This window comes from Bubalus kerabau, chromosome 21 (genome assembly GCF_029407905.1).
Source record: "Bubalus kerabau isolate K-KA32 ecotype Philippines breed swamp buffalo chromosome 21, PCC_UOA_SB_1v2, whole genome shotgun sequence".
Taxonomy (NCBI): domain Eukaryota; kingdom Metazoa; phylum Chordata; class Mammalia; order Artiodactyla; family Bovidae; genus Bubalus; species Bubalus kerabau.
In genome coordinates this window covers 50,655,540-50,671,615 of record NC_073644.1, presented here as the reverse complement: position 1 = coordinate 50,671,615, position 16,076 = coordinate 50,655,540, and the positions used below count along the sequence as shown (strand labels likewise).

General features: G+C 36.8%; 1 protein-coding gene across 3 annotated transcripts in view; it reads left to right on the top strand.

The window, feature by feature from the left end:
* Positions 1-16,076, top strand: part of SMAD2 (SMAD family member 2) — an 82,663-nt gene that overhangs the window by 31,776 nt on the left and 34,811 nt on the right. For all 3 annotated transcript variants that reach the window (XM_055559401.1, XM_055559399.1, XM_055559400.1), the window contains exon 2: positions 46-334. In XM_055559401.1, coding sequence (XP_055415376.1) covers positions 99-334 — 236 coding nt within the window. In that variant the 5' untranslated portion in view covers positions 46-98. The remainder of the gene's footprint in view (positions 1-45; positions 335-16,076) is intronic.

Sequence of the window (16,076 nt, the reverse complement as noted above, 5' to 3'; positions counted from 1 at the left end):
ATCGTAAAGTTAGCCTCTAAACTATTCTTTCGGTGTCTCTTCTAGGTTAGATTAAGGAGAATATTTTCTTAGAGTGGACCACCGCTTTTGGTAAGAACATGTCGTCCATCTTGCCATTCACTCCACCAGTTGTGAAGAGACTGTTGGGATGGAAGAAGTCAGCTGGTGGATCTGGAGGAGCTGGTGGAGGAGAGCAGAATGGACAGGAAGAAAAGTGGTGTGAGAAAGCAGTTAAAAGTTTGGTGAAGAAGCTGAAGAAAACAGGACGATTAGATGAGCTTGAGAAAGCCATCACCACTCAGAATTGTAATACTAAATGTGTTACCATACCAAGGTAAGTGTTGTTAGATAAGAAATTTGAGGGCCTTACTGTTGAAAGTTGCTTAAAGGAATCTAAGGGAACATTACTGAAATTTTTTTAGTTTCAAGTCAGTAGTAATTATTAAAATAAGATAGCTGTTCTTAACCTATCACATTAATTTTGTTTGACTCATTAAGACTTATTTTATATATCATTTTCTTGAACAGTGAGAAGGTTAAATCAAGCAAAATAAAATACTTAGATTGTATTTTTATCTTCACTGTCTTCGTTTACCTTCATTGCCTGAATGCTTCATTGTATACTTTTGTAATTTCTGTGATCGAATTTAAATAAAGAGTCAAATATTTTCTATCACTAGCGCAGTAGTGACTGGCCGTTTTCTCCTCCTTTGGTCAAAACTTCAGTAAGGAATTAACAGAGACAGCTCACATTGTGATGAATTTTGTATAGTTTTTATTTGAGTTGCAACATTACTTCTAACAAAGGACCGTATGTAAGACAGCTTCCTGTGTGTCATAGTTGGTCAGAACCTGTCTTGAAGACCTGCCTCTTGTATCAGAAGGATGTGTTACCTAAGAGGTTGAAGTTTTATTAGTGTACGTTTAATCATTTTCAGAGTAGTACCACTCTCAGAAACAGTGTTTTTTAAAATAAAGTAGCAAGTGGTTTTAATTTGTACTGCCATAATTGTGCACATTATAGAGTTTGAGGGAGTGTCAGTTTATAAAATGATTGTTTGCAGTGTCATACACATAGGCTAGCATATGGAATGTGAAGCCATTCTACTTGACATGTTTCTAATGAGTTTTGGGAAATACACTGTGGATGCTTGTTGATAATAGAGCCTAGTAACACCAGCCTATCTACTTGCAAATACTAACAGAATGTTTCCTGCCTTGTTTGGTAGATTAATTATCCGTTTCTTTTACCTAGCTTGTTTCATGTATTTCTTAAGTAAGTGTCACTTTTCCTGGTTTATTCTTTCATTTTAGAAATGTTTATAGATGCCTGGCATTTCAATTCAGTAAACAGTTGTTAATATCAACATACAGTCTTTGCTGTTGAGTTGCTTACTTCCTAGTAAGGGAGGTAAACTTGAAAAAATAAGAAAGATAGTTTTATAACATACAGTAGGCTTTCTGAAAGATGTATGCTCAGGGAGTTGTGTCCAAAGTGGGAAGCCTTCCCTATTCTGCAGCTTGTGAAAATTTTCCTCCTGAAGAAAGATTGGTGGCCGAGTTGGATGGACGTCAAGGAGGAATTTAATTAGGAGAAGCTTGATTCACCCAGAGTGGCGGCGGGGAGGGCCGCTGACCGGGGTCCTGGGAGTGTAGGGGAGGAGACGGGAGATGGCCTGCCTCAGAGGCTGCATGGTAGTGAGCAAGCGCTGCGTCCCGTGCTGACCGTTCACACTGAGCCCTGGGGATTGGGTGAGGGGGGAGACATCAGGGAGTCTTAGGTAAAGACGTGCGGAAAAGGGCTGTGAGACTGTCAAGAGTGGAGGTGGGAGACTGGTTAGTATGTTTCCTCCTCATCCAAGGGAGCGATGCGGTCCGGTCCAGGAAGACATGGGGCCGTGGTTCTGCACGGCTCCATTTAAGGCTCTGCCAGTGCAGTGAAGTGTTGACGGAGCGGAGCTGCAAGGAGAGTCATGCAGTCCTGCCTCTTAAGGAGATTCAGTAGGTAGCAGCCTCTTGATTGAAATGTATAGACTTTGTATTTAAACTGTGGAAGTCCCCTTAGTCAGATTTCTTTTCCTTCTTGTCCATTTTTCATTTTAAACACTAGTTTCAGAGATTTTTTCTTTTACATTCTTTTTCTTTAAAGATTTTTCCCCCAACACTTTTACCCGATTAATGAAAGTGAAGTGTTGATTGTCCAGTCTCTTGTTTTTCACTCTTTAATAAAAGTTCATTGAAGCTTAGAAACTTGCTTGTGTAATTTGGTGGGTTTTTTTTTTAATATTGCAAGAAAAGTAGATTTAATATTGGCTGTTATCGAAAAATTTAAGTTTCTTGTACTCTTTAGAACCATATATTTTTTGAAGTTTGCTTTCTTGTTAATAGTTGAAAATTGTATCAGGTTATTAGTCATTTCTCAACTCCTGAATATCCTTAAACATTTGGTCAACTCGTCATGGTATCAACTGTAAAACAAGGCGAGTGGGTGCAGAAAGGGCCCATTGTGGAGGAATCCAAACCGCAGCTTAAGCAAAATTATTTAAGATGTAATGCAAAATGGATTTACTGTAAGTCTGTTAGCTTAAAATTGCAAGTGAGTTGTTAATAAAATACCTTTAGGTATTGATGTCTTGATGTTTTCATCATGTATTGATGAACATGAAGCATAAATTACTTAATTTTTAAAATGGCAAATATTCTTAAATGGTCAGTGTCTCATTGACTCTCAACCGTTTCTTTCCCTCCACCTCCATCTGCTGATGTTAGAGTGGGACTAAATGGTGGGTAGAAACACAGACCTGACTTGATGTCCCTCTCGTCCCCCTCATATTAGCTCTGCCTTCATCGCTTTGTCTCTGCAGAGAGCGACAGCTGTAGCTGCGCGTGTGTCACTGCTTCCTTCCTCCTGTTGTATGCGGCGACAAAGTGACTCGTGGCAGAACTTAACCTGCTGAGCTACAGTGAGCTGAATAGTACGAATAAATAAAGTTTCACGAAGCTTTTCCATCTCGAGACAACTCAGTCAGAAATCAGAGTGGCAATTGATGTTTAGGGAACGAATCAGTCAAAAGAAGAAAAATTGGCCTTCAGTGCATATTATCTACAGAAAAACAAAATCCAAACAGCAGTGGAGATGGAGAGCTTGTAAAGTTAAAAACCGGAGGCTATGAGGTCTGAATGCTAATTTGATAATGGTCCTTGTACGTAAATAAGCAGGAATACAGAATTTTTTTTTATAAATATCAGTTATAAGGACTTTCCTAAGGTGATACTTTGTGTTTGACCATTTATGACATTTTGATGGTTCATCCTAAAGAAACAGTCAGGAATGTGGTCAAAGATATCTGGTGTTCACTTGAGCATTGTTTTTAATAGCAAAGAATTAGATAAATCCAATCATAACCCATAGTTCCCTTAACTATAAAGGAAACTTACATAACTCATTTTATACCAGAATTGAATGGTAAAGTAGAATTGAATAGCAAAGTAAAGTTTATACCAATTTTACTCGTAAAAATAGATCCAAAAATTATAAATAAAAAAGCTCAAATTATAAAAACAAAACCACCAAATCATGAGTGGGTAAGGTGTACTGCAGGAATGCTAGTATGATTGACCTGTTGGAGGTCCATTAATATGAGACACTGCATATTCGTATTTATGAAAGCTCTGATCTTAATGGATCTAGAAAGCTTTTTTATAAAATCCAGTGCTCATGTTAACAAATTAGGAATAGGAATTTTCGTAAGTTGATAAAGTATAAAAATGTTAATGCTTAATCTTGAAACTTTAGAAGAAATAATGCCAAATTGTTAATAGTGATTACTTATGGATTACCTAAAACGAGAAATGTCCTATAATTTTTCCCTAGTATTTATCTATGAAGGTATGCTTTACTTTTGTAGTCAGCACAGTTAAATGTTTAAGAAAAACTTTTTTGGCAATATTTAGACTATTCTTATGTATTTTTTAAAACCCTTTAAATTAAGTCAACTTTCCTGTTACAGGGAAACAATGTTTTCATTTTCTTAACATGTTATACACGTGTTTATATTTTTTCCTTTAAAAAGTATGTTCCTTAAAAAGGTAAAGTAGTATGTGTTGTACATGATTCCAAATTCGAACACAGATTATACAGCGGGAAAATTCTTCCCTCTCCTTCCTGTCATCACCCATATCCTCACCCTGTTGTATTACTTCTGTCTTATATATCCTTCCAGGATACTGAGTATCTTATTAATACTGTCACTGACATTTGGATTTTGTTTTCCATCTTCCAAATTTTTAAAACATCAGACTAATTGAAGTAAACTTTATGCAGATTGTCAGCTTTTATTTTTATTTTCATATTCCTACTCTTTTGCTTCTCTGGATAACCCAGAAAGAATTAAAGAAAAGTCTTTAAAAACTGAACTATAGTATCCTTCCATTCTTCTTAAATTAGTGCTTTTTTATTTCGGAAGAAAATAAGAATGATTCTTCCTCCCTCATACATAGATGTGTGTGTGAGATAATATACATGGAGTACTATGACAGAAAGAACTCTGAATTTTAAGTTTGGTGACTTGTAAGCTGCTTCAGTACTGATGAATGTGAATCCTGAGGCGTGTAACTGTATTTTTTACTATTTCTTCATCTGTGAAAGGGGTCAGTACTATCTTGAGTTCTTTCACAGTACTCTTTTGGGGTCTTTTGAAATACTATAACTATTGGTTTATAAGCTATAAAGCACTATAGTCATGAATATGATTTATTTGAAATGTTCCCAGGTATTCCATGTCTTCATTTTCCTTCCAGGTTTTCTCATAGAACTCATATTGAATTATAATTGTCTATCTTTGCTTAGTAAACATTTCTACCAGATAATTATCATGATTTAGTATAACTATTAAAATATAAAATCAGTTAGTCAAAACAGTGAAACAGTGTATAAATGCAAACTAGAACTTTGAGACTATCAGCCTCAGCATCCAACTTGTCATTTTCTGTCTGCATGATCTGTGTATAAGTTGTGAAAGCACTTCTGATGAACACTTCATTAGGCTCCTGTGAAACACAGTTTGAAAGACACATTGCTAAGATCCTTAACTTTTATCTGATGCCTACATTTACATTTTTATTTTTTCTGAGGTAGCGCATGCTGTAGGATCCTGGTATTCAAAGTCCTTTTGTGTGTGTATATAATACATTCTTCCATGGGGCATTTTTATCATTTACCTTATCAGAGAAAACATACCTGCCCTAGAACCTAGGTTCCTTTATAAAATTACAGAATTATTACCCAGATTTATTATTATCTACTTAATTTTAAATTTAACACTCATTACAGTAAACATCATCCTCACTTTTCTTGTCCCATTCACCTGATGTATTTTGCTTTGAAGAATTCACTTAACTGCCTAGAATCAACCTAGCTAAAATAATACGCATCTAAAAAATTGTAGCCATGTTTATAGATGCTACAAATGATGCCTTCCCCAAAGAGTCATTAACTTTTTCTTAGGTAGACAGGCTGATCACTTTAATCTCCATGGCTGATCTGGGCTGAGGCTTGGTTGCCATTTTAATTTGTTTTAGTCTGCACTGGCACATACCTTTTATTTATTTCCGTCATTAGCATTGTGGGAGATTCATATCAACCCTTCTTCCATAATTTGAGTTTGGTGCTTGATACTCTTGATGATTGCATTTTTAAAATTAGGCAGACATCTTTGAGGGAGGAGAATCTTGTGATTGTCACAAGTTTGGCCGTGTTCATTTTCTTCATTAGAGTTTCTTTTCCCAGACTGAACCTGGTGCTCAGCTCGTACCTGGAATGTACAAGTGACTCCAGGGAAGGAAATGGCGCAGACAGTTTTCTGTTCACCAGAAAGTGTCTTCTCTTCTCTCAGTCTTTGTTCGTTTGGATCTCATTGCTTTAATTGCTCGCTGTGCTCACTGTTGTCTTTGAGTAAATTTTTTTTTGTTACCTTTTTCCCTCTAGTTTTTGCAACAGGGAACATTAGCTTGCTATGTATGACCTGCTTATATCTTACCTGGAAGTAAAATTGTAACAGCTAATTAAAGTGAAACTTCTTATGAAATGTATTCAGAGACCTCCCAAATGTAAGAACTGGTTACAAGTAACCTACAATCAGAATTGAGGTGCTATACCATTTATGCAGGAATTGCAGGAAAGATTAGCTGAGACAAGTATTGTTAGGTTTAACCTATCACTGACCTGCTTGCCATGATAAAGAGTTCGTGAGGGAGATCCCATATGAAAACTTGGAGAGAGTAGCTTTTTGCTCTGGCATTTCCCTTCTTCTTTTATCCAGATTGAGGGGCGTCAGGGAACTCCTCAGTTTGAATTGAGGTATGGGAAATAAATAGACTGGTACTTTACTGTCACCTGAAAAAGCCTAAAAAAAAAAGTAAGAGAGCAGTTGAGCTGCTCCTGTATCAGTGGAAGTTTCCCACGGGCTGGGTGGACTTTTCTAAGGTAGTTGAAGTTGACTTATCTTGAAAAGATCAAGAGGCTCAACTTGGAGAGTCAAAGTGACCCAAGCCGGACAGCCAGAGAAACTCTTCCAGTAGGAACTAATTGCAGGAAAAAGGTAGCATTTGGGCTTCTGACCTTATAGGGCTCTTCCCTCCTCCTCTAAAATCCCCTCTTGCTATTCCAGAACCCACAGGGCCCTTAAAAGTAACAGCTGGAGAGTTCTGGAAGAGTTGAAGTTAGCAGAATTCAATGAGAGAATAAAAGTTTTGATTTAGATGAGAGTAGTAAAATATAAATTTTTTCAAAGGTTTTTAATTATATATATTATATACTATATGTATATATATATATATATACTTTATATATATTGTGTACTAGAACAGCCGTGTGACCTTTTTGAGATTTTATGCAGAAATGAGGAAAACAGTTTGAAAAGGAGCTTGCTTGAGGATAATGATATGGGAATACTGAACAGGTTTTCAAAAAACTGTCTATGTTCTCCTTTAGAAAACTAGGGAATCCACATTTAGTGACACTGGGGACAAGCAAACTGAGTGGGGAGAATGGAGGAATGTTACGTATGTCTACATGAAGTGCACAGCCTTTTAACACTTTTTTTTTTTTTTTTTTTTTTTACAAAAATCTGACTGTATACCTGTTAAATTATCCAATGATGCTTTTTCCCCAGGAACGATTTTATTACAACTAGAGTTTTCTTTTATTACCATCACATTTTTTTTCCCCCTTGAACTGTTCAATCTCTGTTCTCAAAATCCAGATTTATTTTAGCTTTGCTTTTGGGTTGTTATAAACAATGTGAATTGGTTGCTTGAGACTCGTATGAAACTTATCATGAATAATGCTTAAATTAGAACTAAAACATGTAAAATTCTTGATTATCTCCTTCATCCCAGACTTTTTTCTTTTATGAACTTTGCTTATGTTTATGGCTTTTTATGTATTAAGAGGATATAATTTTTCCGTAACTTGGTTTACCCTAAGTTTGCTAGGCCAGTGGGGGAGAGGAAGTTAAGGGAGGCTGTATTTTTATTAAGGATGATGTAAAAGTTCAGAGTTAGATAGTGAACAGAAATTTATAATGAAAAGTAATTAACTTACAGTAATTTTTCCCATAAGTTTTATGTGATTGCTTATATAATTTACATTGACCATGTAAAACATTTTAACCTCTACATGTAAAATCCCACTGTCAACTTCAAAGTGGTATACAAATGTGAGTTAATTTTTATCTTCTAGGATGCTAATATTAAAATTGTCAAATTAAAAAGTCATTTCTTTACAGCCAAATATAGCATCACAATAATGTGTGATTAATAAGTTGAGTTTTTTACAGAACTCTATTCTGAGTGCAATTCTTGTTTTAAGTTTTATGCATTTAATAGATTGAAATGACCACAAAGTTATATTTTGTTAGGATTTCTTGTCTTTTAGGATACTATTTTTTTTAATTGTTAAAAACAGAATATGTATTAAAATAAATTTTAAAAATCCATCAGCTGTATTATTAAAATAAATGTCCTTGAGCCTACTTTGGTGCTGGCTTTTTTTTTTTTAAGTAATAGTTTCTGTTTTTTGGAAGAACTTGAATATTTTGAGCAACTATTTTTAGAATTGATATTTAAATCTTTCCAATGATAGGGACTATTTTATTTGTGTGGGGGATATTTTGCTATTTTTCAAAGGCAGTAGAAGCACCTAGCAAGATTTCAAAGAGTATTTTCAACATAACATTTAAAGAGAAAGGTCAGTAACTTTTTCAGTCATTTCTTGGTCCTTTCTTCTGTTTCTAAAAAGAGCTGTTCCAAACCAAGAAGAATAAAAGTATCCCTTTTATCTTATTGGACTCTATGGAAATTGTGTTGTCTCCTCCTGTTTTGATTTGGGAGTGACTCTACTAATTTCATTGTCCAAAGAATGTTTTTTTCCTGAGAAATTAACTCTTATAGTGACCGCTCTAGTTTTTATAGTTAAGCACATTCTATAATGCTTTACTTATCTAAAATGCTATGCCAAAGTTATTGGTTTAATTATCTGCCATGTTTTTATTTTTATTGAACTATGTAAGAGGCAGAATAGAGTTGGTAGTTAAGAATGCAGCCTCTGGCCCCACGACTTGCTAGCTGTACAGCCTTAGACGTGTCACTTTATCTCTGTGCTTTGATGATCTCATTTGTCAAGTGGGTTAACTGCCTTACTTGTGGGTTGTTGGGAGATTAGGTGATCTAGTATATGTAACAAATTAGTGCTGTGCCCGATATATAGTAAGTGCTTGATCTGTGTGAGCTGTACATGGGATGGATCCCTCCCCAAATTTGATTTTGATGTGAGACTGATGAAGCCAAACGTATATTAAAAGGGAATGAAAAAGATTATTGCTCATATGATAAAGCTTTCGGGAAAAGCAGGACAGGCTTCCGGACTTGTCCAGAAATTACTTGAGAAAGAAGTAATGGGAGTCGTGGGGCTGGGTTGATAATTCCTGCGTTCCTGTGTGTACCCAAACTTTTCTTGGTTTAAAATTCCGGCCAGCCACAAGGATTTCCTTACCAGTTTGCTCACATTTGAGGCAGAGGGTTGAAGACATGGTGGAACTTGAAACTCTCCACAGTTGAACATCAAAATAGAGTCAGATTCCTCATTAAACTCAATAGGGGTAAATGAAAGTAAGCTACACTAAGTGCATCACAGTCAAACCCATGAAAGAGAAAATCTCAAAAGCAGCCAATGAACAGTGTGACATGTTACATACCAGGAAATAATGATGTGAAGGACATGTGGCCTTTTGTAGAAGCAGTGGGGCCAGAAGATGATAAAATGACATCTCTGAGAAGCCATAACCATAAACATGTATCTAGTTAATAAAAGTTTCGAAATGTATGAGTAAAACTCGATAGAATTAATGCATCAGAATCACAAATTTGTAGTTATAGAGAGTTAAATAAGACCAAAAAAGTGAGTAAAGACATGGAAGATCTAAATTACAGTACTATTTTGGTATTTATAGAAAAGTAGATCTAAATCAGTGTAGTAAGTCTTTTCAAGTTCTCATGGTGCCCTCACCAGGAAAGACTATTTGCAGGGTTCAGTAAATTTTAAAAGATTAAAAGTCAACCGAGTATGTTCTCTGCCAAGAACAGAACAAAATTAGAAATCAATACCAATAAGACATGTATTAAAAAATGGAAATTATCATAATTCTTTGACCCATGGGTTATTTAGAAGAAAACTGTGAGCAAAATTAGAATATATATCAAAACTAAAGGATAATCAGATTACACCATGTAAAATAAGTGGGATGTAGATAAAACAATGCTTACAGGGAAGTTGATAGCTTTAGATAATTATATTAGAAAAGTTATCTAAGATGTCACCTAGGAAATGAGAAAAGGTCAAAGAAAATAGTAGAAGGAAGATAAAATAAAAAATAACAGAAAATCAGTGATTAGAAAAGAGACAATAGAGATAATAAATCCAAAAGCTGATTCTTTAGAAAGGTCAGTAGAACTGATAAATTCTCCTGTAACACTGATGGACAAGAATGAAAGAGCCCATAACCACGAATCAGCTATGTGTGAAATGATAGAGATAATACTGTGCTAGATCCTACAGACATTAAAAGCATACTATGAATATATTTTCAACAACTTTATGCCAGTAATTTGTAATGGTCAAATTTAAGAACATGTTACTATGGCTGGTGCAGGAAGAAGTGGAAAATTTGGATAGCCCTATATCAGTGAAAAAGAAATTGAACTCATAATCAAAATCTCTCTCACAAAGAAAACTCCAGGTCCAGATGGTTTTACTGGTAAATTCAAAACATTTGTGCAAGAAATAACATCAATCTCACAGAAACTCAGAAAAACAGTTATTTTATGAGGTCATTGTAACCCCAATACCAAAACCTGACAAAGATGGCACAGCAAGGAGAGAATTTACAGATTAGTATTAGTCATGAGCAAAGGTATAAAAAATTAACAAAACACATATTCTCCAGCAATATACAAAGAGCACATCATGACTGAGTGAGATTTAGCTCAACAGTGAGAGGGTAGTTTATAATATTCAAAAATTAATCAGTGTAATTCAGAGCAATAACAAAGGGGGAAAGCAATGTGATCACTGTACTTGGTTAGAAGCATTTGATAAAAATTCATCATCCATTCATGACAAACATTCCCAGCTAATGAGAAATGTAAAGACATTTCCTCAGTCTGATAAAGCACATTTAAGAAAAACTGACAGCTTAAGATTATACTTACAAAATAACATGTTTTCCCTAAGAGCACAAGGATATCCATTCTTATATCTTCTTCAGTTCATCATTTTATCAGTAAGTGAAGACCTAGGCAGTGCAGTGGGGCAGGGAAATGAAATGTAAGAGGCATAAAGAGCTCAAAGAATGGGTCAGAGCGCTTACATTTTGTAGATGACGTGATTATGTAAGAAACAAGGGATCTACAAAAACAGTCACTAAAGCAAATGAGTAAATTTAACAAGGCTGCATTTTACAGGATGAGTTGTATTTTCATTAAATACTCAATACATTAACAGCAAACAAGTGGAATTAATATTAAAACAATTCTATAAATAGCATGAATACAATTAAAATATCTAAGAATACATTTTTTTTTAAAGACAAGATCTGTATATTAAAATTTCAAAATCTTAAAAATTAAGGACTAAATAAGTAAGGAGAGAATTCTTCTCACATAGTCAGATAATTCTTTTTATCAGACTCACACTCCCTCAGATAAACCTTATCAACTCTGCACAGAATAAAAAGAAAAATAAGGCACAACAGAGTAAACAAAATCGACATTTTGAAGGAGATTTGACCCTTGGGTGGCAGTGACAGGCAAATTTTCTGTTTATTGCTTTTATCCATGCAGAATGGATAGAGTAGCTAAAATTTCAATATGAATTTCACCTTTTCTGGCCTGACAAAGCAGAGATCAGGGTTGAGGACAACCAGAGTTGCTGATGAGTGACGGGAGAATTCTAGCATGGAGAGAGCCACTGAAGGGGAGTCTCAGGTTTTCCTGTAAAACTCTGCAGAAATCACTAGACTGACCCCTAAACCCACATGTGTGTGGGGTTGAGTTAGTGCAGTCTGGCTGAAGGTAAAAACTGATTGAAATTGCTTGAAGACTTTAAGAGTTTGCAGTTTGAGTACAAACAAGTTAATTACCTGCCAAAACAAACCCAGTTAACACTTGGAGGAATCGGGCATCCCCATCATGTGATGTTCAGCGTCCAACATACAGTCTTTTAAGTTACTCAACCTCTGAGGAACAAAGAGAATGGGACCTTTGCTCAGGAGGAAACCGATGGGGACACCTCTGAGACAACCTTCCTGTTAAACTATCATGCCGTAAACTGACATATATTTGTGTATTGATGCACTCAGTAGTATTAAGTTCTCTTCCAGTTTAATCTGAATCAAATCAATCTCCATCAAACCCTAAAAATATATGTATTTGTTTTTCATAGAATATACACACTTAGCCTAAAATTTACATGGAAATACATAGGACCTAGAATGTCCAGAGCAATTTTGAAAATGATCAACAGTGTTCGAGGACTTAAATTATCTGACTTTGTGTGAAGCTACAATAATAATATATTGTGATTCTGTCATGAAAACAGATAAATAGGATAAAATATAGAACCTTAAAATAGATGGTTCTATAAAACAGTGAGAGATGTGGGTTCTTGTTATTGGGGCCACCCTGATGCTCGGGAAGATTGAAGGCAAAAGGAGAAGGGGGCAGCAGAGAACGAGATGATTAGAGAGCATCACTGACTCAATGGACATGAATTTGAGCAAAGTCCAGGAGATAGTGGGGGACAGAGGGGCCTGGCGTGTTGCAGTCGGTGGGGTCACAAGGAGTCAGTCAGAACTTAGCAACTGTGAACAACCAACAAATGGTTATTTGATTTTTGACAGGTTTGCCAAAGCAATCCAATCGAGACAGGAAAGTCTTTTTCAGCAAATAATATTGGGGGAATTGGACTGTCCCTGTGGATGAAGGAACCTTGGTCCCATCTTATACCATTCAACAAAAGTAATTCTAAATGAATCAGAGTTCTCATCTAAAAGCTAAAACTGTCAAGCTTGTATAGGAAAATAATTTGTGACCTTGTTGTGACTAATTTGTTGTGAACAAATTGAATTACGTTTGTTCAGTTAGGTCATGTCTGACTCTTTGCGAGCTCATGGAATGCAGCACACGAGCCTTCCCTGTCCTTCTCTATCGCCTGGAGCTTGCTCAAACTCATGTCCATTGTGTCAGTGACACCATCCAACCATCTCGTCTTCTGTCATCCCCTTCTCCTCCTGCCTTCAATCTTTCCCAGCATCAGGGTCTTTTCTAGAGAGTCGGCTGTTCCCATCAAGTGGCCAAGTCAGCCTCAGTAACAGTCCTTATAAGGAATATTCAGGGTTGAGTTCCTTTAGGATTGACTGGCTTGATCTCCTTGCTGTCAAATGAACTCTGAAGAGTCTTCTCCAGCATCACAGTTCAAAAGCATCAATTTTTCAGCTGTCAGCCTTCTTTATGATCCAACTCTCACATCTGTACATGACTACTGGAAAAACCATAGCTTTGACTATCCGGACCTTTGTCGGCAAAGTGGTGTCTCTGCTTCTTGATACACTGTCTGGGTTTGTCTAGGGCTTCTCAGAACCTTTCTGGTGGTAAAGAACCTGCCTGCCAGTGCAAGAGACATAAGAAAGGTGGGTTTAGTTCCTGGGTCAGGATGATCCCCTGGAGGAGGAAATGGCAGCCCGCTCCAGTATTCTTGCTTGGAGAATCCCATGGACTGAGGAGCTTGGTGGGCTGCAGTCTATAGGGTCGCAAAGAGTCGGACATGACTGAAGCGACTAAACACAAGGGTTTGTTACAGCTTTCCTTCAAGGAGCAAGCAACTTTTAAATTTTATTGCTGCAGGCAGTCACCATCAGCAGTGATTTTGGAGCCCAAGAAAATAAAATGCCACTGTTTCCACTTTCTTCCCATCTATTTGCCATGAAGGGATGGGACTGGATGCCATGATCTTAGTATTTTGAATGTTGAGTTTTAAGCCCACTTTTTCACTCTGTTCTTGCACCTTCATCAAGAGGCTCTTTAGCTCCTCTTCACTTTCTGCCAATAGAATGGTTATTATCTGCATATCTGAGGTTGTTGATGTTTCTCTCCCCACAATCCTGATTCCAGCTTGTGATTCATCAGTCCAGCATTTTGCATGGTGTACTCTGCATAAGTTAAATAAGCAGAGTGACCATATACAGCACTGACAAACTCCTTTCTCAGTTTTGAACCAGTCGTTCCATGTCCAGTTCTAGCTGTTGCTTCTTGACTTGGATATAGGTTTCTCAGGAGACAGGTAAGGTGGTCTGGTATTCCCATCTCTTTAAGAATTTTCCACAGTTTGTTGTGATCCACACAAAGGTTTTAGCTTAGTCAGTGAAGCAGAAGTAGATACTTTTGTGGAATTCCCTTGCTTTTTCTGTGATCCAGTGGATATTGGCAGTTTAGTCTCTAGTTCCTCTGCGTTTTCTAAGCTTGTGCATCTTGGAAGTGCTCGGTTAATGTACTGTTGAGGCCTAGCTTGAAGAATTTTGAGCATTACTGTGCTGGCTCATGAAATGAGCGCAATCGTATGGTAGTTTGAACATTGTTTGGCATTGCCCTTCTTTGGGATTGGAATGAAAGCGGACCTTTTCCAGTCCTGTAGCCACTGCTGAGTTTTCCAAATTTGCTTACATACCGAATGCAGCTTTTTAACAGCATCATCTTTTAGGATTTGAAATAGCTCAGCTGGAATTCTCTCACCGCCACTAGCTTTGTTTCTAGTACTATGCTTCCTAAAACCCAGTGACTTCACACTCCAGGATGTCTGGCTCTAGTGAGTGACCACACCATCGTGGTTATCGAGGTCCTTAAGACCTTTTTTGTATAGTTCTGTGTATTCTTGCCACCTCTTTTTAATATCTTCTGCTTTTGTTACGTGCTTACCATTTCTGTCCTTTCCTTACCATATCTATCCTCGCATGAAGTGTTTCCTTGATACCTCCAATTGTCTTGAAGAGATCTCTATAGTCCTTCCCGTTCTATTGTTTTCCTCTGTTTCTTTGCATTGTTCACATAAGAAGGCTTTCTTATCTCTCCTTCTGTTCTCTGGAGCTCTGATTCAATTGGTGTATCTTTCCCTTTCTCCTTTGCCTTTGCCTTTCTCTTCTCTTCTTTTCTCAGCTGTTTGTGACCTGGACTTAGGCAAAGTGTTTTGGTTTTTTTTTTTTTCTTAAAGGATATGGAAAGCAATAAGAGGACATTCAATTCAGTTAGACTTCCATCAATATTAAAAAGCATTTCATCAAAAACCATTAAATGAATAAACAAGTACCAGAGTGGAAGAAAATATTTGCAGAACGTATTTCTAACTAAAAAGAGGATTGTATCCGCACTTTATAAAGTGTTTCTTAACTCTGCAGTGAGAAGGAAATTGCCTACTTTAGAAATGGACAAAGGATTTGGATGCATCACAAAAGAAGATATGGAAAGGACCGCTGAGCAAATAGAAAGTGTGTGGTATTGTTAGTCACTGGGAAAACGCACACTGAGACCACAGTGAAATAACTGCTGCACAGCCTCCACCGCCGAGGAAAAGAGATTGCCTCTGGGGGTGGGGAGGGGATGGCAGGAACTGACTGAGAAAGGGCTGGGAGGGGACTTCTTGTCAGGATACAGAGTTACCCATTTATGTATTTGATAAAATGTAAACTTAACAAAATGGTACCATTAAGATCTGTTTGACTCTGTGTAAATATTACCTCTAAGAAAGAGTGAACAGTGCGATATATGTATGCTTTCAGTGTCTAGATTTAAAGTATCTACAACTTAATTTTGAATACATCAAAAATAAGATGGACTGATAAATAGATACTGGGGCCAGGACAGCGTGGCTCCGCGCTTTCGTTGCAGTTTTCCAGGGAAGGAGTGGCAGTGCTGGGCGGACATGCTGAGCTACGGTTAGGATCAGGGAGTTTTAGTGATTTTGGTCAGTCTCTGGGCTATAGAGGTGATTGCTAGATGTCTCGGAACATACCCCTAGGTTGATTTAGGGCAGGAAGAATATTAGCTTGGTGTGTCAGAGTTTGATTAATAGTAGAGGTGTGAGCTCTGAATCTGTTGATTTGTGTTTGAAAGGTGAGCTCTCAACGGAGTCCCTTGCTGTCTCTAGACCTGGGAAGGGGGTAGTCTCTCTGAAATCAAAGCTCCAGATGCCAGCGTGTCAAGGATACAGAAAATGAGAAAATATGGTTAATACATGTTCATATAAAAGCTTAAAACTACAGATTTTAAACCATCATTCTGCAAAGGTATACCTTGAAAAATTTAGGCTCTTAAGCCAGCCAGAAGTAGATACAAATCCTGGCTGTTACCTCAGTAGCTTTGTGACCTTTTGAGTTATTTAACTGCTCACATTCATTTTTTTTATATGAAAACAATGTTCATGTTAATTCACTTTATAGGGTTGGTACGAGTATAAATTATGTAATACATAT